Raw genomic sequence first — 22,972 nt, 5'->3', positions numbered from 1 at the left:
CTGCTGGGCTAGAATCTTTGTCCAAAGACTCTTCAACAAAAGCAGAAAGGAAAAAACTATATGGTATGATAGAATTGAAAACTTTAAAACTTTGGGGCTTCTAGTCCCCTGTGAGCCAGAAAGTGCATCAGTCCAAACCGCTTTTGTCATCACAGCCCCTTCTCTGCCTCCGACCCTCCTGCCTTGCCTCTTGTAAGGATCCCCATGATCACACTGGGTCCATGGGCTTGTCTGTGATAATCTCCCCGCCATGACCCTTAATTTAATCACATCTGCCAAGTTCCTTTTTCCACATCAACTAGCATCTTCTCAGGTTCTGGGGATTGGGACGTGGACATCTCCGAGAGAACTTTGCTCTGCCTACTATATCCACTTAGTGTGTGAATTCAAATCTTTTGCTGCAAAAATATCAATGTTTGGTTAGAGAGTGCTGTCCTAGTTCCTCCTAGACTTATTATATAACTTTTGAAATTTTAAAAAATCTGATTCCAAAATACATCTAGTCCTAGGGATTTCAAATAAAGAAGTGTGAACCTGCTTGAATCATTTCAGGTGATGATAAAGCTATGAACAAAAATTAAGCAAGGTAAAGGGGATAGAGAGTAGCCGTGTGTGTGTGTGTGTGAGAGAGAGAGAGAGAGAGAGAGAGAGAGAGAGAGATGGAAAGCCTTTCTGATAAAGTAGTTTTTGAACACAAATCTGTGGGAATGAGGACATGGGAGGATTTGAGGGAGGGAGTATTATTAAAGGCAGAGGAAAGAACACAGGCAAAGACTCTGAGGTAAAAGTGCACTTGGCATGCACAATTGTTGGGGAGGAAGCCAGTATGGGTTGAAGTCGAGTGCACACGAAGAAGGGGTTATGAAGTAAAGCCAGACAGGTATGCTTGCATGGGGGCTAAGGATTGGACTAGGTCATTGATCCCATCCTTTGGGACCATGGAAAAGGCAGGATTTGATTCTTGGATGGGCAGGTAAACCAAGCACTGTGATAGGCACCAAAAACTTCAAAGTTATGTAAGGCATGAATGTTGCTCCTCAAGGTGCTAGAGTTTAGTGATAAAGAAGTAGAATCCCATTGCCACAATTTCAGCATCTAAAGATGGCAGAAAAAAAACAGAAAACATGAATAATAAAGTTCAGAGAATGGCTTTGTCCAGAGGCTCAAAAAGACAACTGTTTGGCTTTGGTTTGTGTATCCTCAGCCCACCAAAAGGGAGGATGCTAGCTAAAAATGTTTCAAGTTAAATTCTTGCTCAACTGTGGTAAATATTAAAATTAATATTAATTACACTAATACTTAACATTCTTAGCCAATCTCACAAATTTTAATTTATTAGGTTATTTTTACTAAATAAAACAAAAGCTTTAAAAATATTAATGTAGTATTTTATTTCCACTTAAAATTCTATTCTCTATTTATTTTAATGCAATTTTATCAGTCCCTTTTTTTCAATGAACAGGACTTCTGGAGACTTTTCAAAACAATAATGCATTACTGGACCAAATTCAGAAGTGTCTAGAGTCATATTTAGAATCAAAAAGAGTTATCTTCCCAAGGTAAGTTTACAAAGCAACCTATGTTATTTTTGAGTAGTTAAAACTATCCATTAATTTAAAAGGATATGCTTAAAAACAAACCATAACCTCAAAATATCAGAGAATCAAAGAGAAAAACAAGACAGACATTTGAAAATGGCAATCCAGCTAGTATCTTGATGAGGGAGCGTGAATGTCAAGGTTAGGTACAATATCAAGGTGAGGTAAAGGTTTAAGTGGGTAAGTACTCAAGGTGCTGGAAGGATTCTTGATCACAACTTTGCCCCACTGATCAGTATGTCATATATGTACACACGTGTGTCCACAGATATGTATGTGGACAGTTGGAGACCCATGTTGCCTGAGCAGGTTTCTTTAAGTTGATTGATGGTCTAAGAATGTCACTATAGAAGTTGCCTAAGAGATTTTCTCACAAATTCCAAATGAAATTTTTTACTCACCTATGCCTTCTAAAAACATATCAAATGGCCCTGGCAGGGTGGCTCAGTTGGTTGGATCATCATCCCATACACCAAAAGGTTGTGGGTTGGATTCCCAGTCAGGGCACATGACTAGGTTGCAGGTTTGATCCGTGGTCAGGGCACAGACAGGAAGCCACTGATTGACGTATCTCTCTCACATTGACATTCCCTCTCTCTCTCTCTCTGTCTCTCTCTCTCTCTCTCTCTCTCTCTTTCTCCCTCTCCCCCTCCCACCCTCCCTTCCCTCTCTAAAATCAATAAACATATCCTCAGGTGAGAATTAAATAAATAAAAACATACAAATGTTTTGCTCAGCACTGAATGTACAAAGAAGAAAAGCCTGGGTCCCTGCCCTCATGGTGCTCACGGTCAACAGTTGGACAGTCTTGGCTATGACCATCTATGATACAGTTGTGTAAGACTATCTGATGGTAGCAAAAGCTCCCAGCTGCGGTCACTGAGGCACTCAGCACCATAACAGAGAACATTAATGATATGTTCATCTTGTATAGATTTCTCCTGTTAGCTGCTAAGGAATGGGAGTTAAGTTCTGTCTCATAACAACCACTGAGGCAGCTGGGGTTAGGTGCTTATCTGGGTTACCTGCTTGAGAGGGGTCACAGCAGAGTAACCAGGACAGATGGACTCTGTGTGTGCACAGAAAACGCAGGATCTGGAGGATCTGGTTGAGTTTTAACAGAAATAGTTGGACTTTAAAGAATCTTACCAAAGCTTACCAAAAACTTACACAAATCTAGCAAAATGGAAAAAGATGGAAGAGTTTGAGGTTTGGAACTTGCCTTTTGTGTATTGCATTCTTAAATCAGTGGTTCCCAACCTGGATCTCCCAAGGCCAAAGACATTTTTGATATTTAAAGAAACTGCTTTTGATATGTAAAGAAACCCAGGTACAAATTTACCTATGAAAATACTGAACACCAAAAAGTATCAGTTCCTTTTTTCTCCTTTTGTTCGGAATGACATCAACTGGGTCCACAATGTTCATTATGTCAGGAGGCTCTGTGAGGCATCGATTTCGCTCTAACAACCTTATGGAAACTTTCTGTGAGCCGTGGGTCAAGGTAGGTCTTGAAAATGCAAGATGAACACAACACTGCCCCTGCTCTCACAGGGCTCAAAGGCTAATCTTCACAGTTATCTGTTCCTTTAGCTGAAAACAAGGTTTGGGGACAAATTAGCTGTGAGCGTATGTGTTGTTAAAGAAGCAGGACTAATAAATGCAACCAAAACATCTTCATTTGTAACGAATAACTGTCTCTGCATTTCCTCCTGGGAGCTAGTTTCTTCCTGCCCCTTTACATAAAATCTTGATCAAGCCTCATGAATTTTCCTGTCATTCTCAGATAATTAAAAAAAAAAAACCCTCTTCTCACCTTAACCCAAAAAATGAGCTGTAATAATCAAAACTCTAAACTCCATTCAAAGTTAAAACTTTCCCCTTCCCTACCTCAACCTTATTGCAGGGCTGAAGGTGTTAGTGATGATGAGGATGTACGATGATCAACTCTCCCTACTTCCTGTTCGTTTGCCAAGGGCTCCAGTTTGGAGCTGGGAAGGGAGGAGGTGACAGGAGAAGCCTGAGGTGGCTGGTACCAATCTGACCCCCTCTTTCCCATATGGGGCCAGTCTGGAATTCACGGGATTCCCTCCAACCCCAAGGGATTTCTCGTGGGCGGCAGCTTCCTCCATGGAAACGAAGTGACTTCTCTGTCCAGGCCCTCCTCCTTCACCTTCATCCCTGGGCATCCAGATATGCACCTTCCCTATTTCTTGTCCTAAGGTCTTTTCCTGCCTCCAAATGGTCCTGTGGGGCAGGGTCTAAGAAAATCCCATGCAGTATCACACCAGCATGCCCCACACGCATATATTCACAGAGCTAAACAAAGTTCCTGTAACCACCCATCCATCTATCCAACAAATTATGTGTGAGGTACTAGGCTAGATTCTAGGAAAGCAAATAGTGTATCTTCACTGTAGAAGCTCAAAGCTAAGTAACACAGGCATGTGAACAAATCAGTGTTATAGCAAGAACCAGCCTTTAAAATAATTTCTATGAAAAATATCTTTTATTTACCAGACACGAATTCTAGATGTTTGAGATGCATCTGTACTAATATTCACAGCAATTATCTTTAGGGACATGTGGTGTCCCTAGAAACCCAAGACCAGTTGGCTTGGAGGTCCAGCAAATCAGTGGATGGGGAAGAGATGTGGCTAAGGGGGTTATCTTGTATGTCTATATAAGGCTTTGCTTCAATTCCAAGTTATATTTTAAGTATTTTCTTTAATCCAGGTTTTACTTCTTGTCAAATGATGAACTTCTGGAGATTTTGGCCCAGACACGAAATCCCCAAGCTGTGCAACCACATTTAAGGAAATGCTTCGACTCCATTTCAAGGCTTGAATTTGCTCTTATGCCTCCTGCTGAAGGGAGAATTCCTGGTGTGGATGGAGAGCCAGAAAAAGTTTATACTAATGACATTTTGGCGATGCTGTCACCAGAGGGAGAAAGGGTGAGGTGCTTTTTGTTTTAAATTCTTTCTGGGTAAACATTGTTAGCCTCCAGGGTGGAGGGTGGAGGTTTATTCACTGTCGCTCTAAGCATCCATTGAGTGTTCCTGCGACTGGCACTCCACTGGCTCAGCAGTTCCAGGGACAGCCAAGAGGAAACTCCTGCCCTGGGAGATTTCTAGTTTAGACACAGTGAAAAAAAAAAAGACATTGGAAAGCGCCACAGTAAATGCAATCCCAGAGGCACGTGCTCTACTTTGGGAGACAGAGTGGAGAACACAGAGCCGTGCCTTACTCAGCTTCACAAGAGGCACAAGAGCAGACAGGTTAAGAGTGCCAGTTCTACTGCCATGCCACTGGATTCAAGTCCCAACCTTTAACCTCGTCTGTAAAAAGGTAGTTAGTAACAGTGTCTAATTAATGAGATGCTGAAGATTTTTTTAAGTGTTATTATATGTAATTACTAGAGCAGTACTCAGTGCGTGCTTTGAAAGTATTAGTTGTCATTATTGGCATTGGCATCTCCAGGGCACACTGCACAGTGCCTGGCATATGGTAAACACCAAGCAAGTGGAAGTGTGAGCAGACGGTGGGCAACCAGGTGACTTCACACACATGGCACATACTCACAGACGCAGCCAAGGGAGATGGAGAGGAACCTCGGAAGGGAGAGCATTCCACAGGTGAACTGTGCACGAAATGTCAAGGGGCTTCCGTCCAGTTAGAGCACAGTGGTGACTCTGCAGGAGTGAAGGAGCCCATCAACATTTCACTTGCCCTGAATTGATCTTCTTGCCAAAGAAGTTGTTCATCACTAGTGCAAAAGAAAAGAGAAGGGAGGACCATGGCTGGCATCCAGGAAGAACGTGAGTTTAAAGGGAGGGAAGAATAAGAAGGACAGATGCAGGAGACCCAGACAAAGCAGTCAGCTCACTGAAAATTCAAGAGATAAATATGAAAAGGACTGAAGAGTGTCAGTTGGGGTGGGCAACTGGGAGACAGTTGCTAATCTTTCTGACCTTAACAGGTTCAGAAGAGTGGTTGGGGTCAAAAATCCAATGTCAGCAAGTAGGAAAAGAAAATAAAAGAATTTACATGGTGCACACAGACTCCTTGTAAAGGGAGTTGGCTCCAAAAGGAAGCAGTAAAATACAGCAATAGGTAAAGGCAGTAAAGAGAGGTGTAGAGTGTGATGGTGATAGAAAGTTCCAGTACTTGTGGTCAGGCTTCAGTGTTGCCAGGGCTCAGGGTTCTGTTACAGAAGCATGGAGGATGGACAGCCTGCAAGTCACACGTGAGCCATATTCCTGTTGCTCTGCTTGTCTTCTAGGTTCGCTTGGGCAGAGGCCTCAAGGCCCGAGGCAATGTGGAGGAATGGCTCGGCAAAGTGGAGGAAGCCATGTTCACATCTTTGCGTCGCCTGTGCAAAGCCGCCATTGCTGACTATCAGGGGAAACCGAGGACAAACTGGGTGACAGCTGGCCACCCTTCACAAGTAAGTGACACTCCATACACTTCCATCTCTGGCTCTCTTTTTGGTGAGAGGCATCACATACTCAAGGGAGATGTTTCCATGCAGGTGATCCTGACCATTTCTCAAGTTATTTGGTGCCGCGATTTGACTGAGTGTTTGGAAGTAGATGGTAATCGTTTGGAGGCCCTGGAAGCTTTTGAAAAAGTCAACTTTGAGGTGAGAGTTTTCAACAGAAAGGCACCGAAAATATTGCTGTGCAAGATTCTCTCAGTGCTTTTTATTGACATGGTTAAAAAAATTCACTTTCACAAATTTAATGTTCTGAATTAACTTTACAAAGTTTTGGGGTTCTCACTAAAACTGATTATGTTCACATTTTCTTAGGGCCACTATCTTGGTGTTTGTGTAATATTTTATATGAATACTAATAAACACAGAAAAAAAACGATTCAAGAGAAAAATGTCAGGATTATAACTATTTGCAATATTTAAGGAGAGATTATATTTACTAGGTCCTGGATGTCTCTCTCAGAAGTTTATTTAATGTAGGAAAACCTCAGGATTTCTGCCATTTCTATTCTTAGGCTCGAGATGTGTTTTTCTACTATTTTATAGAACCCTCAGGCAACTATCAATAAAACAATAAACAATGGAATGAATCTAAATGTCATTCTACAAGAATTTTTAAGCTATAGTTGGGAACTGATATTGTTCAGTTAGGCCTAATCTTTGACTCCAAATTCAATTCTACTTCCAAGCAATGTTGCATTTTTGAAAGATTTACTCTTACAATAGAAAGATGAGGGGATCCCCAATAGAGCTGAAGGTCTTCAATAGTGCTTCATGTCAAAGGGCCAGAGAAAGACTCCCTAAAGGAAGTCCCATCGACCTCTCTGTGGAGGTAGACCCCTGATTATTGTCAGCAGAGTGAAAACTCAGCACAGCAGGTCAAGGCCTTTAGGACTGAAAAGTGTCCATTGCTCTTCTTTGGAAAAGGTTTAACCATTTAAGTGAGAATTGGGAGCTCAATCTATCAAAAATGGTTTTATTTAATCAATCTTTGGCTTGCTTAAAATGCTCATATTTTCTGATTATCTAAGGAAAAGCTACCCCCAAAATGAGGTGGACTACCTATACCTCATTTAATTTTTAAGGACAACAATCTTCTAGCAACATTGCCACATGGTTGTTAAGAACATGGGGCTTTTCTGAGGCAAATGTCTCCTCAGGTGTCATTTTTGCCACTTCGTAACTCTGTGACTGCCACCAAGTTACTCTCTGTCTCTCTCAGTTTCCTCTGATGGAAAATGGGGGTAAACATAGCATGTACTTCTTAAAGGTGTTATAAGAATTCAATAAATTACATAAATAACCCTGAAAAGCTGCTGCAATTTTGAGAAAGAAGAGTAAAGTAGGAGGGATCACAATACCTGACACTAAACTATATTACAAGGCCACTGTAATCAAAACAGCCTGGTACTGGCATAAAAACAAGCACATGGACCAATGGAACAGAACAGAGAGCCCAGAAATAAACCCAAGTCTCTATGGTCAATTAATATTTTACAAAGGAGGCAGCAACATAAAATGGAGTAAAAATAGCCCCTTCAACAAATGGTATTGGGAGAACTGGACAGCTACGTGCAAAAAAATGAAACTCGAGCACCAACTTACACCTTACACAAAAATAAATTCAAGGTGGATAAAAGACTTAAATATAAACTGTGACACCATTAAAGTCCTAGAGGAGAACACAGGCAGGAAAATCTCAGATATTTCATACAGAAACATTTTTACTGACATGTCCCCTAGAGCAAGAAACATAAGGGAAAGAATAAACAAATGGGATCTCATCAAAATAAAAAGCTTCTGCATGGCTAAAGAAAACATTATCAAAATAAAAAGAGAACCAACTGTATGGGAAAACATATTTGCCAATGACACCTCAGACAAGGGTTTAATCTCCAAAATATATAAAGAACTTACACAACTCCACTCTAAGAAGACAAGCAACCCGATTAAAAAATGGGCAAGGGACTTGAACAAACAATTCTCCAAGGAGGACATACAGAGGACCCAGAGACACATGAAAAGATGTTCAATATCGCTAGCTATCAGAGAGATGCAAATTAAAACCACAAAGAGATACCACTTCACACCAGTCAGAATGGCCATCATAAACAAAGCAACAAACAACAAGTGTTGGAGAGGTTGTGGAGAAAAGGGAACCCTAGTGCACTGCTGGTGGGACTGCAGGCTGGTACAACCACTATGGAAAATAGTATGGAACTTCCTCAGAAAACTAAAAATGGATCTGCCTTTTGACCCAGCAATTCCACTGCTGGGACTATATCCTAAGAACCCTGAAACACCAATCCAAAAGAATCTATGCACCCCAATGTTCATAGCAGCACAGTTTACAATAGCCAAGTGCTGGAAGCAACCTAGATGCCCATCAGTAAATGAATGGATCGAAAAACTATGGTACATTTACACAATGGAATTCTATGCAGCAGAAAGAAAGAAGAAGCCCCTACCCTTTGCAACAGCATGGATGGAGTTGGAAAGCATTATGCTAAGCGAAATAAGCCAGGCAGTGAAAGACAAATACCATATGATCTCACCTTTAACAGGAACCTAAACAACAAAATAAAGAAACAAGCAAAATATAGTCAAAGACACTGAAATAGAGAACAGGCTGACAGTGACCAGAGGGGAGAGGGGAGGGAATTTCAGGGGGAAATGGGAAGGGTTTACAGGAACAAATATAAAGGATACATGGACAAAAACTAGGGGGGTTAGAAATGGGAGGGAGGTGGGGAGGACTGGGGGGTGGCCTGGGATGGGAGTAAAGGACAAAAAATTGTACTTGAACAATAATTAAAATAAAATTTAAAAAAAAGAATTCAATAAGTTAAACTGTTGGGTCAGAGAATTATGGATTCTTTTTTTTTAACAGAGGAATTATTTTTTTTAAGTTTTTTTTATTTATTTTTATTTTTTTTTAGAGAGAGAAGGGAGGGAGAAAGAGAGAGAGAGAGAAACATCAATGTGCAGTTGCTGGGGGTCATGGCCTGTACCCTGCATGTACCCAGGCATGTACCCTGACTGGGAATCGAAACTGCAACACTTTGGTTCACAGCCCGCACTCAATCCAGAATTATGGATTCTTAAAATTAGATAGTTTTGCCAAATGTCTATTCCAAATTTAATAGTAAAAAGATATATATGTAAGCTGATTTTTGAAAATTAATTATGATAATTTCCCTTTTAATTTGTAGAGATTAAATGCCCTGGCTGCCGTAGTTCGAGGCACCCTTCCTAAATTACACAGAAACATCGTAACTGCCTTAATTACTATCGATGTACATGCAAGAGACATTGTCACCGAACTTGTTCAAGCCAAGGTACCTGTTTCATTTAACTAAAATCATATATTACTTTCTGAAATTAGTGCATCTAATATGCATATCATTGTCATCACTTATGTAGGTAGAGGAAGTTGAATCCTTTGATTGGCAGAGACAGCTGCGCTACTATTGGGATATAGACCTAGATAACTGTGTGGCTAGAATGGCGCTCTCTCAGTACACTTACGGCTATGAATATTTGGGTGCATGCCCAAGATTAGTTATTACTCCTCTCACGGTAAGTTACTGATCACTTAAGTTAATGTTGAAAGAAGAGTGCTTTTTTAAAAAAAATCAAAATAGTATGGAAAAGTTTTATCTAACATTAACTCTTGAAAGGAAATATCTTTGTGAAGCAGAGGTTTGCATTAATTACATGCCTGGATCTCTGAGTATATTTCAACTGCTACAAAACCTGTTGTAGAAAATAATGACCCTCCTTCTCCTATAGAAAGGGAAGGACTGATGATTTTTTGGCTAGAGTCAGTGCCCTTCAATAATGAGTTTATCGATTTCTTCAGGATCGCTGCTACCTATGCCTCATGGGTGCTTTGCAGCTCGACCTGGGAGGCGCACCAGCTGGTCCTGCTGGCACTGGAAAAACCGAGACTACCAAAGACCTAGCAAAAGCTCTTGCCATCCAGTGTGTGGTCTTTAACTGCTCCGATGGTTTGGACTATAAGGTACAGTACCAGCATCTGAACACTCACATTTAGTGCTTATGTGGCTTTCTCTATTTACAAAATGACATGACTGAAGGAGAGAATGAAGTGATGGCAAGTGAGAGAAAACTAGTGGGCAAGGGACAGTTAAAGTGTGATAAATACAGCAAAGGAGAATAGTCAACATAAGGCAGTCTGAGTAGTCCCAGTGGAAATCAAGGCCAGAGGAGGATTTGTCCGTTGGTGATAACATTAAAAATCTGTCCCTGTCAGTAAGCAGAAAGAAGAGAGATGAGGTACAAGATAAAGCAGGGAAATCTAAAAACAGGAATAAGCATACAGGAAGAGTTGGTTGATTCTGAGAGTTGTGTATTGAAAATGAAATATATAGGAGGTGAGAAATCACAGTAAGATTTTTCAATACAGCAGTTCTCAAATTTTGTGATCAGAGGCCCCCTTTACACTCTTAAAAATTATTGAGACCTCATAAGCTTTTGTTTATATATGTGGTTATGTCTGTTGAAATATGTACCATGTTAGAATTAAACCTGACACATTCAAATACTTGTAAATTAATGATAATACATGCATTACATGTTAGCATAAACATATTGGCTGTGAAAAATAACTATGTTCCCAAACAAAAAGTTTAGTGAGATGATATTGTTTTATATTTTTTAAAAATCTCTGATGTTTGATGTTTACATGTCTGATGTTTATATTTTTGGAAAACCTCTGATGTTCATAACAGAAGACAGCCAGATTCTCACATCTGCTTCTGCATTCAACTTGTTATTTTGGTTGAAGCATTTGAAGAAAATCTAACCTCACACAGATACATAACCAAAAAAGAGAGGGATATTTTAATAACTTTCAGATAATTGTTGATATTCTTCTTTGAAACTACACCAATACTTGATAAGCAGCCGTTTCTTAAAGACTATCAGCAATGTGGAAATTGAAACCACATTAATAACTTTTCTATACTCTGTAGCCTCATGAGAGAATGGGAGTAAAAAGGGCAAATAACATTTTAATATTATGAAAATGCTTATACCTTACAGACCCCCTGAAAGAAACTCTAGGATTTGCAGGGGTCTCCACATGATATTTTGAAAACTGTTGTATTCGCATGTTAATTCCTAATTTGGAAAGTCACATCTCATGAAGGGTCTAAAGGATCTTCAGAAAAAGACAAAGGCCATCTTTGTCAATATTCTAGGCAAGAGAAGACTTCCCATTCTGCCACGCCCACCTTATCCACACCACTGGGAAGGTGGTGGCAGGAACTTTCTTCAGAAGCAGACACAAGAGAAAACTACAGATCGGCCACCAGAATCCATGCAGAGATTACTGATGGTTAGACTTTGCTTCCTGGTGGACTTTCAGGAAGCACACATGAAGGAAACAAAAGGAGTTTCCAATGATGCCTCCAATATGTTAACATTGAGTCTCTTTTTTTGGTAATTTTTTTTCTTTATTTTATTTTTTATTGAGATATAATTGGCGTACAACATAGTGATAGTCTCAAATATGTAACATAATAATTTGATATATTGAAGAATGATTACTAAAGTAATTCTAGTTGGTATTCATCACCACACATAGTTACAGAATTTTTCTTTTTGTGATGAAAACTTAAAATTTACTCAAACAGTGAGTCTTAAAATTAGGGGAACTTAAATGTCATGATCAACATGGAAAACAAAGTAAGTCCCTTTTTTATATATTAAAAGTGATTCCAAGCCCTTAGAGCTCACCTTGTTCAAAAATTGTCTTTTTTACCTTCCTGGAGTCCTATGCTCACTTCAGCAAGTAACAGTTTCAAGGTCGTCATCAGGGGTGATGCATATAATCATTCTGATAGAGAAAAGTTCCTTCCTTCCTTCCTTCTATTTTTATTCTTTTTATGTTTTGTCTTCTGGTGGTGACACTGACCCTTGGTGTCGCTGATGTGAAACTGATCCAGGCCGGGCAGTCCTCGCACACCACTGAGCCAGCTGTGGCCACTGCCCAACCCTGATGGCCAATACCATTGCGAGCTATGACTTTAAAAAACAAACAAATAAAAATCTTCTTGATAAAAACATTCAGTACACTAGAGACAGAAGAGAACTTCTTAATCTGATAAAGAGCATCTAATTACTGGTGAAAGACTGAATGATTTCCACCTAAGATCAGAAATAAGACAAGGATGGCTCTGCTCTTTTATTCAACATCACGCTCATGGCCCTCACCAGGGCAATTGCTCCAGAAAATGAAATAAAAGGCATCTAGATGGGAAAGGAAGAAATAAAACTATCTCTGGTTATAAACAGCATGATCTTGCGTTTAAAAAATCCTGGAATATTCACACATACACACAATTAAAACTACTAGTAAATTTCAGCAAGACTGCAGGATACAAGATCAGTATGTAGAAATCAATTGTATTTCTATTATAATAGCATATTAGAATGGTGGGTATATCTCACAGAACCCAAAAAAGAGTGGAGCAGGGCAGGGACTAGGGCAACATCAAGGACACCCTTGGCTATAGGAGCCTGAGGATCGTCTCTCTATAACCTTCTCAAGAAAATAGCAGGTTTACACTGCTGGGACTATATCCTAAGAACACTAAAACACCAATACAAAAGAACCTTTGCACCCCAATGTTCATAGCAGCACAATTTACAATAGCTAGGTGCTGGAAGCAACCTAGATGCCCATCAGTAAATGAATGGATCAAAAAAACTATGGTACATTTACACAATGGAATTCTATGCAGCAGAAAGAAAGAAGAAGCTCCTACCCTTTGCAACAGCTTGGATGGAGCTGGAAAGCATTATGCTAAGTGAAATAAGCCAGGCAGTGAAAGACAAATACCATATGATCTCACCTTTAACAGGAACCTAAACAACAAAACAAAGAAACAAGCAAAATATAGTCAAAGACACTGAAATACGGGGCAGACTGACAGTGACCAGAGGGGAGAGAAGAGGGAATTTCAGGGGAGAATGGGAAGGGTTTACAGGAACAAATTTAAAGGACACATGGACAAAAACTAGGGGGAGGGTGGTAATGGGAGGGAAGTGAGGAGGGTTGGGTGGGTGGGCTGGAATGGGAGTAAAAGGGAGAAAACTGTACTTGCACAATGATTAAAATAAAATAAAAAAAAAGAAAATAGCAGGTTTACATTTCAAATTTCAGAACTGGGATTCTAATTGGCAAGCTGGGTTCAGGCGACCACCCCTACATCCATGGGCTGTATTAAAAGACAAATACCATGTGATTTCACTTACATGTAGAATCTAATAAACACACAAAACAAAATAGAAACAGACTCAGATACAGAGAACGGACTGACAGCTGTCAGAGGGGAGGGGAATTAGAGGGCCTGGGTAAAAAAGGTGAAGGGATTAAGCAGTACAAATTAGTAGTTGCAGAATAACCACAGAGATGTATGTTACAGCATAGGGAATATAGTCAATAATATCAAATAAATAGGTACAGGGCCAAGTGGTGCTTGAAGCAGCAGGGGGGCCACTTTGTAAAGCATATGACTTTCTAGCCACTTGGCTATTCATCTGAAATTAATACAAAATAATAGTGAATGCAAACTGTCCTTGAAGAATAAATTTTAGCAGTATATTTTGAATTCCCAAAGTCAGGCTAATGAATAAATTTTTAGAACATAACTCAGAAAGATAAACTAAAGCATATTACAAATTTTAAGACTTTACTTGAGCAAAAATAAATTTGAGTTAGGCAGCCCCAGACTGGAGTGGTTGGCAGTGCTCCACTGACAGGAGCTAAAGGAATGACTCTTATAGAGAAAGGGCAGAAAAAAAGGCAAAGAAACTATTTGATTGGCTATTTTTGTGCCAATGCTCAACCCAAAACTGAAGTCTCCAAAGGAAATTATAATTTAGATGGACTTGTGTGCACATTCATGCTCCTCCACCATAGGATTTTGCTGTGGTTAGAACCACCACCATCACCTGCACAGCTCGGCTTTGCTCAGTGGTTCCTGTGTGGTCCAGCCTCTGCAGGAGCTTGTCAAGACCAGGAACATTGGGATGCACAGGTTCTTTTGAAACACCAATCCAAAAGAACCTATGTACCCCAATATTCATAGCAGCACAGTTTACAATAGCCAAGTGCTGGAAGCAACCTAGGTGCCCATCAGTAAATGAATGGATCAAAAAACTATGGTACATTTACACAATAGAATTCTATGCAGCAGAGAGAAAGAAGGAGCTCCTACCCTTTGCCACAGCATGGATGGAACTAGAAAGAATTATGCTAAGCGAAATAAGCCAGGCAGTGAAAGACAAATACCATATGTTCTCACCTTTAACAGGAACCTAAACAACAAAACAAACAAACAAGCAAAATATAACCAAAGACACTGAAATAGAGAACAGGCTGACAATGACCAGAGGGGAGAGGGGAGGGAATTTCAGTGGAAAAGGGGAAGGGTTTGCAGGAACAAGTATAAAAGACACAAGGACAAAAACAAGGGGGGTGGAAATGGGGGGGGCTGGGGGAGGGGTCAGCTGGGGCAGGTAAAAGGCAGAAAACTGTACTTGAACAATAATAAAAATTTTTAAAAAACAGAAAACACTTTAAAATATGTAATAATACATTTAGAAATTAAGTACTGTGTATCAATGGATACTATCATTTTAAAATGGAGTGTCAAAATTCTCTCAGTGTTAAAACAAAATAAAGTAATAATAGTTGTACATAAAAAAAAAAGACCAAGAAAGCTCTCCTTAGTAAAATTCTTCAAGGTGTTTTTAAGTCCTTAAGTGTGTCTATTCCATATGTTTCTTTGAGAACCTATCAAGTATTTACATAGGTCAAGGATGGTTATGAAAAAGCAGGGAAATTGGTAAGATTATCATGGTATTTAAAAATAAAAAATCAGCTTCAAATTATTTAGAGAGAAACAAAAAGATGTTTCCTCTAATAGAAAGATGTTAACTTCTGACACAGCCCAGTATTCACTAAAAACTATTGCTTATGCACACATACTGCCTGTATTCTCTTTAATATTTCAGTTCATAATTTAACTTTTGAAGGAGTTCCACTATGTCATACCAAGTTGAACAGCGTTATTTTGATTTCAGATGATGGGGCGCTTCTTTAGTGGTCTGGCACAGTCAGGGGCCTGGTGCTGCTTTGATGAATTTAATCGAATTGACATAGAAGTTTTGTCAGTGATTGCCCAGCAACTCATTACCATTAGGAACGCCAAAGCCGCCAAGGTAAGGTGTGGGGCAACCATCTGTGCAGGTGGCATTCCTTCAGTTTGTAATTAACTTGCAGCATGTTGTGTTTTAGGAAAGACAATAGCCTGACTACTACTCATTTCCAGTGTAAGATAGCAATACGACTTACATGGGAGGATTAATTCCTCATCCAGGCTACACAAAAACAGCCATATGTTACATACTGTGCTGGGACCTGGGGACACAGAGTTGGCCAAACTGAGCTGCACTCCCGTGAAACTGTTCTTCCAACCCCAACACACACACACACACACACACACACACACCTCTCCCACTTTCTTCTTCACCTTTCCTGTTCTTGATTTTGAGATTTACTTCTCTGCTATGTTTCTCTAATGTTGCTGCTGCTTCTGGGCTCCACTGCCTTCACAGTGGCCCCCTGGCTGAGCCTAGTGCTGGTGGAGAGATTGGAGAGGAGTCCTATGGAACCCAGAATCCACTGGACAGGAAAAGCCAAGGAGTGTAGGATCAGATGAAGATATGAATGTGGCCCCACTATTTAAAAAATGTTTTAGCCCATGTTCCTGGAGAAGAGGTTCATATTGGGAGGCTGAGTGCAGTGAAGGATGGACCAAGTCCCTAGTACCCTGTGTGGACCTTCTGAGACAATGGTCATAAGATCATCAAAGGGAGACCGATGTTCAGACTGTATAAGCCAGAACAGCCTTGCCAGTTGCATAATATTTAAATAGCCACTGCCCCAAGTCCCTGAAGGGTCCCCCACCACTAACTTGGCCCCTTCCTGGAGAGCCCCTGACCTCCCCAAGCTCCAGGCATAGGGTTTATGATGACATAGCAAAAAGGGACTCTGGATCCAACTCCAGCTCCAGGGACATAAGCCATTCTTATTGGAAGGTGCCCTGCTAAAGAGTTGTTAAATATCTTAATTATCACCTCTGCAAAACAAATTATAGAACAAATAAAAACAAAGCATAAACTGTAATTTAATGAGCTGCTAAACTGTACAAGTTGTACTTTACACTTGTTTTATCTTCACACCAAAATCTATGTGAAGTGCATAATGTCTTCCAAAGGTTACTTGCAGGTGAAAAGTATTCAAAGAAATTTTAAAATATTTCTTGAAACATTATAGACCTATTTCTATGTGACCCTAAAGTCTGCATTCCTCAACTACATGCTCTCCTACCTCCCAGATCCTCTGGGGAGGCCTGTATTAAATGCAGGGGCCTCTAGATGTAGCATAACTCATAAGTCATTTTCACCTGCTGAGCAATTATGTGAGAGCAAGGTTGGGGGGCGGGAAAGAGGTCCAAAGACAAGGAAGGAGGAATTGAAGCCTTGCAAACTGGTGAGCAACTGTGTGAGGTCAAAGAAAGTAGACGGAGACTTCCAGCCAAGGTGGAGGCATAGGTAGGTACACTGTGCCTCCTCCCATGACCAAAAAAACAGACAACAATAAATTTAAAAACAAAAAATAACCAGAACTACCAGAAAGTTGAACTGTATGGAAATCTGACAACCAAGGAGTTAAAGAAGAAACATTCATTCAGACCAGTAGGAGGGCCAGAGATGGGCAGCCAGGGTGGAGAGGATGCACAGCAAGAAGCCAGCTGGAGGATTGGGTGGGTGAGGTGGCGGCTGGTGAAACAGGTGGTCCCACATTTGTGTGTAGGTAAACCAGGAAGAACAACTGGAGATCGAGACTGACTGTGCAACCCAGGTTTCCAGCATCGGGAAATAAAGCCTCAAAACCTCTGGCTGTAAAACGCTATGGGGGTAGTAGCAGCAGGAGAAACTCCCAGGCTCACAGGAGAGTTAGTTGGTGAGACCCAGAGAGTACTAGCATGCACACAAACCCACCCCCCTAGGAATCAGCATCAGAAGGGCCCAATTTGCTTGTGGATAATGGGGGAAGTGACTGAAAACCAGCCAAGAGACGAGCACTGGCATTATTTTCTCTCTGACCCCTCCCCACATATAGTGCCACTACACTGAGGAGTGGGTTGCTCCACCCTGGTGATTACAGGGCTCCAACCCTTAAAACATAACAAGTGCACCGAGACAAAAAAAATATGGCCCAAATGAAAGAACAGACCAAATCTCCAAAGACAGAACTAAGCAACAAGAGATAGCCAACCTATCAAATGCAGAGTTCAAAACACTGGTAATCAGAATGCTCACAGAAATGGTTGAGTATGGTTGCAAAATAGAGGAAAAAGTAAAGGCTGTGAAAAGTGAAATAAAAAAATATATACAGGGGACCAACAGTGAATGGAAGGAATCCAGGACTCAAATCAATGATTTGGAGCAGAAGGAAGAAATAAACATTCAACCAGAACAGAATGAAGAAACAAGAATTCAGAAGAATGAGTAAAGGCTTAGGAACCTCTGGGACAACTTTAAATGTTCCAGCATCCAAATCATAGAGGTGCGGGAAGGAGAAAAAGAAGAGCAAGAACTTGAAAACTTATTTGAAAAAATAATGAAGGAGAACTTCCCCAATCTGGCCAAGGAAATATACTTCCAGGAAATGCGGGAAGCTCAGAGAGTCCCAAAAAATTTGGACCCAAGGAAGCACACACCAAAGCATGTCCCAATTACATTAGACAAGATGAAAGATAAGGAGAGAATCTCAAAAGCAGCAAGAGAAAAGGAGACAGTTACCTACAAAGGAGTTCCTATAAGGCTATCAGCTGATTTCTCAAAAGAAATCTTAGAGGCAAGAAGGGGCTGGAAAGAAGTATTCAAAGTCATGAAAAGCAAGGACCTATATCCAATATTGCTCTGTCCAGCAAAGCTATCATTTAGAATGGAAGGGCAGATAAAGTGCTTCCCAGATAAGGTCAAGTTCAAGGAATTCATCATCACCAAGCCCTTATTATATAAAATGTTAAAGGTACTTGCCTAAGAAAAAAAGAAGATTAAAACTGTGGACAGTAAAATGACCACAAACTCACAACTATCAGCAACCGAACCTAAAAATAAACAGAAACAAAAACAAACTAAGCAAACTTCTAGAACAAGAACAGAATCACAGAAATGGAGATCACATGGAGGGTTGTCCGTGAGGAGGGGGAGGGGGAAGAATGGGGGAAAAGTACAGGGAATAAGAAGCATAAATTGTAGTTACAAAATAGACAGGGGGAGGTTAAAAACAGTGTAGGAAATGTAGAAGCCAAAGAACTTATATGTATGACCTATGGACATGAACTAAGGGCAGGAAATGCTAGTGGGAGGGGTAAGTGTAAGGCAGAGGGGGATAAAGGGGAGAAAAAATGGGACAACTATAATACCATAATCAATAAAATATATTAAAAAAATGAAAATAAAACCAAATATGTAACCCCCTCAAAAAAAAAAAGTCCTCAAAAAGAGGTCTTTTGAGAGTAACCAAATCTGATCCTCAGTTTTGCCAATGGCCAGATGAGATAGTTAGAATGAAATGAAAAAACTAAAGCACAGAAGTTTGCAGGTTTGAATAACACAAATAGGAATTTAGTGGCAGCAGAACAATCTTCAGTTGTACCTTCCAGCATCTGTTCCTCCTGGACATGACACATCTCCCAGCCCTGTACTCATACTCCCCTATACTCATGTTCATAGTGCCTTCACCCAGTGGTCCCACTAGACCTGGAGTTCCCTTTGCATTTTCCCCATTACTATCGACCCCAGAATTTAACCCACCAAGTCCATTTACTTTTACCTGCTAGATGCTGCATGTCCCCAGTGATAACCCCATAATTCTGGCTCTCATCATTCCCCCAATAACAATTCCTTACTGGGCCCCTATCCAACTTCTCCACTGCCATCTTTGACCCTATCACTCTGCTCAAAATTCTTTTCTGCTCCTCCACCACACACATGGAGGACAAAATCTAAATTCCTTAGTCTAGCGTACAATATTCCTGATGCTCAGGCCCTGGCCTACTTACATATTCCTCCTAGAAATTTACCCTTGAGCACAGTTATAACTCATCATTCCCTGAACATGCAGTGTAGTTTTTTGTTTCTGCTTCCTTTGACTGAGGTGACTGAGCTGCTTGTCCATGTGAGATGGCTGTCCTCATTTCTCAGTTCTCCGGCAGGCTTCCCCACCCCTCCTATGGGCCTTGCTCCCTGTTGGCTTCGCACACACCTCCACTCCAGCATCTAGTGCACAGCTTGGTCACAGTTTCCAGGTCTGACTCAGCAAGCCCAGGAGCTTCTACAGGGCTCAGAATGAGTCTTCTTCAGCTCTCTACATCCATGCATAACCCGTCACCGCACCTACAACAGATGCTTACCGGGTATTTGCTGTTGAATAAAACCAAAGGGCTAATTCCAGTGACACAGCTGGGCCTCAATCACCCAAGGATTAAGATTAGATTAGAATTTCTTGGGGAGAACCAGAAAGTGGGGGTGGAGAGTTTTATTGTCTGTTAAGTCTTAAGTTGAATTGAGAAGCCCCAACAAAAGGTGTTGAGACCTAGAAGACTGGAGGACTGGGTGGGAGGAGACAGTTGGGCAATGGTGGGGCAGAGAGGCAGAGAGCAGGAAACACTGAGGCCAGAAGAGATTGGGAGTGGGTAGAACCAGGAGACAAATGTTCCCTGTTGTCCAACAGCAGGATTCAGATCTCTGCCTGAATGCTCCATTACACAAATTTTGACCCCAGTAGTAATCACGTGAAAGAACTCACAAATGTCTGGAGAAGTGTTAACTTACACTTTTTCTTTCCTTTAAACAGCTCTCTAGATTCATGTTTGAGGGGCGGGAAATAAAGTTGGTTATGACTTGTGCAGCCTTCATCACGATGAATCCTGGATATGCAGGCAGAACCGAGTTGCCAGATAATTTGAAAGCCCTGTTTAGACCTTTTGCAATGATGGTTCCAAATTATGCCTTGATTGCAGAGGTGAGCTTCACATTATAAAGCAGAAAAAAATTAAACTTGTTTCTTTTATTTGCCATTTGGACCTGTTGAAGTAGAAAGTTTCCTTTATGAATGCATCCTGGCAAAGGTCATACATCATTTGCTCATTAAGAGTAGATACAATTGTTTTTGCTTATAATGTTTTGTTTTCTCTCCCTCTGTGTGTGTGTATGTAAATGTTGTAACCTAATGCCTAGAATGGTACCTGGAATGTAGTATATCCTTAACACTGTAATGAATCGATGAGTTTAATTAAGCAGTTCATTGAGGTATATCAGTTCATCTCTAGAAATTAAAATGTCTGGATCCATTCTAAAATACTATATTATTCTCATTTCTCTTTGTGCATTATTTTTTATTAGAGTCAAGGGCTATTGAGTTGCAGCAATGCTAATCACTACAATAGAGGGTGGGACTTGGTTTGCAAGTCTGTATCAGCTTAGTAAAAAAATTCATCATTAATCAATTAATTATTTGTTCTTTCTGTGTCTCCCTAGGAATCTTTTTTTAAACTGGCTTTTGTTTCTTGGCACTTTTTACAAAGGTATATAATGTATATACAGTAAAGTCTGCAGATCGCAGGAGTTCAACTCAGGGAGTTCTTACATGTGTTTACTCCGCACATCTAAACAAGAAAGCGTGATATTCTGCCCTCTTAGCCAGCACCTGTTCTGATTACTATTAGCAGACCTACTTCACTTACGTGGAGTGGAGGACAGCCAGTCGAGCACCTGTGTGGCCATCAAGACCAAAACATAGGACATTTTCAGGACTCTAGAAGGCCTCTTGTGCTTAGCACTGCATTTTATAGCAAGGAACACTATCCCTTTTAGAATGAATTTTCCAGAAAGCACAGAATATTCCTGTGGCTAATAATTCCTTTTCTAACAGCTAATTTAAAATATTCCTTTATATGAAGTAAAAGTAATTACCTAAGAACAGAACAAACCATTCCAAAACCTACCATTAGAAAAGTTACAACTTTTGTTAGTACAATGCTTACGTCATCTTACGGGTCCTCCAGCACCTGGTCAACCAGGCCAAAACCTGGTCATGGTGGGGTGGTAGGCTGTTAAGGCAGGTGGTGTCTCCATTCTAAACCCTCTGTGGACGGGGACAGTGAATGTCTTGTGCCCATTGTCCAAAGCTGGTAAGAAGAAGACCAAGTTTAGAACTCAGTCCATCATTGTGTTCATATCTCATGTTTCCTTGTTTTGTTATATTACTCAGTAATTAATTGAAGAAATTTAAAAATCTGATCTACTGAGTGCTATTCCCACTTACAGATTGAATGAGTCAGGGTCTATCATCAGTAAATGTTCTCAATTACCTGCAGTGTGCAGAACTCTGCGTAACAGGTAGTGACAGGGTGAACAGACAGGCAACAGTAAGAAATCTCTGCATCATTTCAAATCCCAATTCTGAGGCCACCTGCAGTGATTCGAGTAGGCTATGGGCTGGAGAAAAGGTCCACACCCACCTCCTCTATTATTGTTGATTACTAACTGAGGATGCAGAGCCTTGTCAGAGGTGAGGTAGCCTCCAGGGCAGGGGAGAGGCTGCAAACCTTTGTGTAGCTTCCCTTGACTCCAAATGAGCCTACAGGAGTACCCTGCCATCACTGACACCATCAGGTGAGAAGCTCAAGTCTTGCTTTTGTACTCAGACCTTATAACACCATCCAACCTCCAAGATGTGAACATTTTCAAGCAGTGGGCTCTCTATGCTTTGAATTAGATGTCACCATAGAAAGAAAGCAGAACCCGTGCTCAGGCCTCCCATGTAATATCCCACCTTCCACCTCCTTGTGGCACAGAAATCCCTTTCCCCTTCAATCTTTACATTTCTCTGTTAAATGATGTAACAACTTGGAGAGTTCTAATGCCTAAAGTAGATTTTGAATACATTGGTATTATGCTAATATATTTTTTCAATATACTAATAAGCATTGCATTATACTTTTTCTAGGTAATTCTCTACTCTGAAGGATTTGAGTCCAGTAAAACATTAGCAAGGAAAATGACTCAGATGTACAAGCTCTGCAGTGAGCAGCTCTCCCAGCAAGATCACTATGACTTCGGCATGAGAGCTGTGAAGTCTGTGCTGGTCATGGCCGGGTAAGAAACCGAGGTGGTCACCAGTGAAATTTCAAAACATGGAATCAAATGTGTTAAATGGGTAATTCACATGCAGCTCTCAAAGTCATACACTGGGTGATTATCAACTGTTAGCTGCTGCTATTGTCATCATCCTTGTCTTGCCACCCCATTCCACAGTGAAAGGGGGCATCTCTCCTCATTCCATGTCAGTTCTCCGCTGTGAGGCCCAACCTAGTTGCCCCCCAACCTGAGCCTGACTCTAGACTAGGCTTTGGCTAACCTTCATTTCCCTTGAACTTATCACATACATTGGGTTTTGGTGCACAGAAGTCTTTACCAACATAAGATCAATGATTAGACTTAAAAGGCATACAGTTTGTTGTGCATATCTGACAATTAAGTCGTGCATGTCACCTGACAAAGCCTGAAGCATTTAGAAACTTCAGTTTCATCCTTGTCTTCAGTCTAGGCCTTTGTCTAAGTCTTTACCTCTGTCTTCACTGTACCCAAGACTGAAAGCTGCTTTCTAGTTTCTAGTAAAACATGAGCCTTTTCTCTTTTCAGGCTCCAACTTCTCCCTTCATATCTTGTTGAAACTCCTGCCTCTGAAATCCGGGGCATGTCCA

The 22,972-nt window shown here is 40.7% G+C and overlaps 1 protein-coding gene across 1 annotated transcript in view; it reads left to right on the top strand.

Annotated features, from left to right (window-relative positions):
• The window catches only part of DNAH6 (dynein axonemal heavy chain 6), a 247,493-nt gene that overhangs the window by 75,004 nt on the left and 149,517 nt on the right, over window positions 1-22,972 (top strand). Inside the window, exons 22-31 of the mRNA XM_045828050.1 lie at window positions 1,463-1,559; window positions 4,335-4,554; window positions 5,883-6,047; window positions 6,132-6,242; window positions 9,308-9,433; window positions 9,519-9,674; window positions 9,958-10,119; window positions 15,213-15,350; window positions 20,062-20,229; window positions 22,216-22,364. Of these exons, the coding sequence (XP_045684006.1) occupies window positions 1,463-1,559; window positions 4,335-4,554; window positions 5,883-6,047; window positions 6,132-6,242; window positions 9,308-9,433; window positions 9,519-9,674; window positions 9,958-10,119; window positions 15,213-15,350; window positions 20,062-20,229; window positions 22,216-22,364 (1,492 nt within the window). The remainder of the gene's footprint in view (window positions 1-1,462; window positions 1,560-4,334; window positions 4,555-5,882; window positions 6,048-6,131; window positions 6,243-9,307; window positions 9,434-9,518; window positions 9,675-9,957; window positions 10,120-15,212; window positions 15,351-20,061; window positions 20,230-22,215; window positions 22,365-22,972) is intronic.

Source organism: Phyllostomus hastatus, unplaced genomic scaffold (assembly GCF_019186645.2).
Source record: "Phyllostomus hastatus isolate PE091 unplaced genomic scaffold, TTU_PhHast_1.1 phas_scaffold_78, whole genome shotgun sequence".
In the NCBI taxonomy this organism is placed as follows: domain Eukaryota; kingdom Metazoa; phylum Chordata; class Mammalia; order Chiroptera; family Phyllostomidae; genus Phyllostomus; species Phyllostomus hastatus.
Note: the sequence above shows the minus strand (reverse complement) of the source record. Positions and strands in the feature narration are given on the sequence as shown.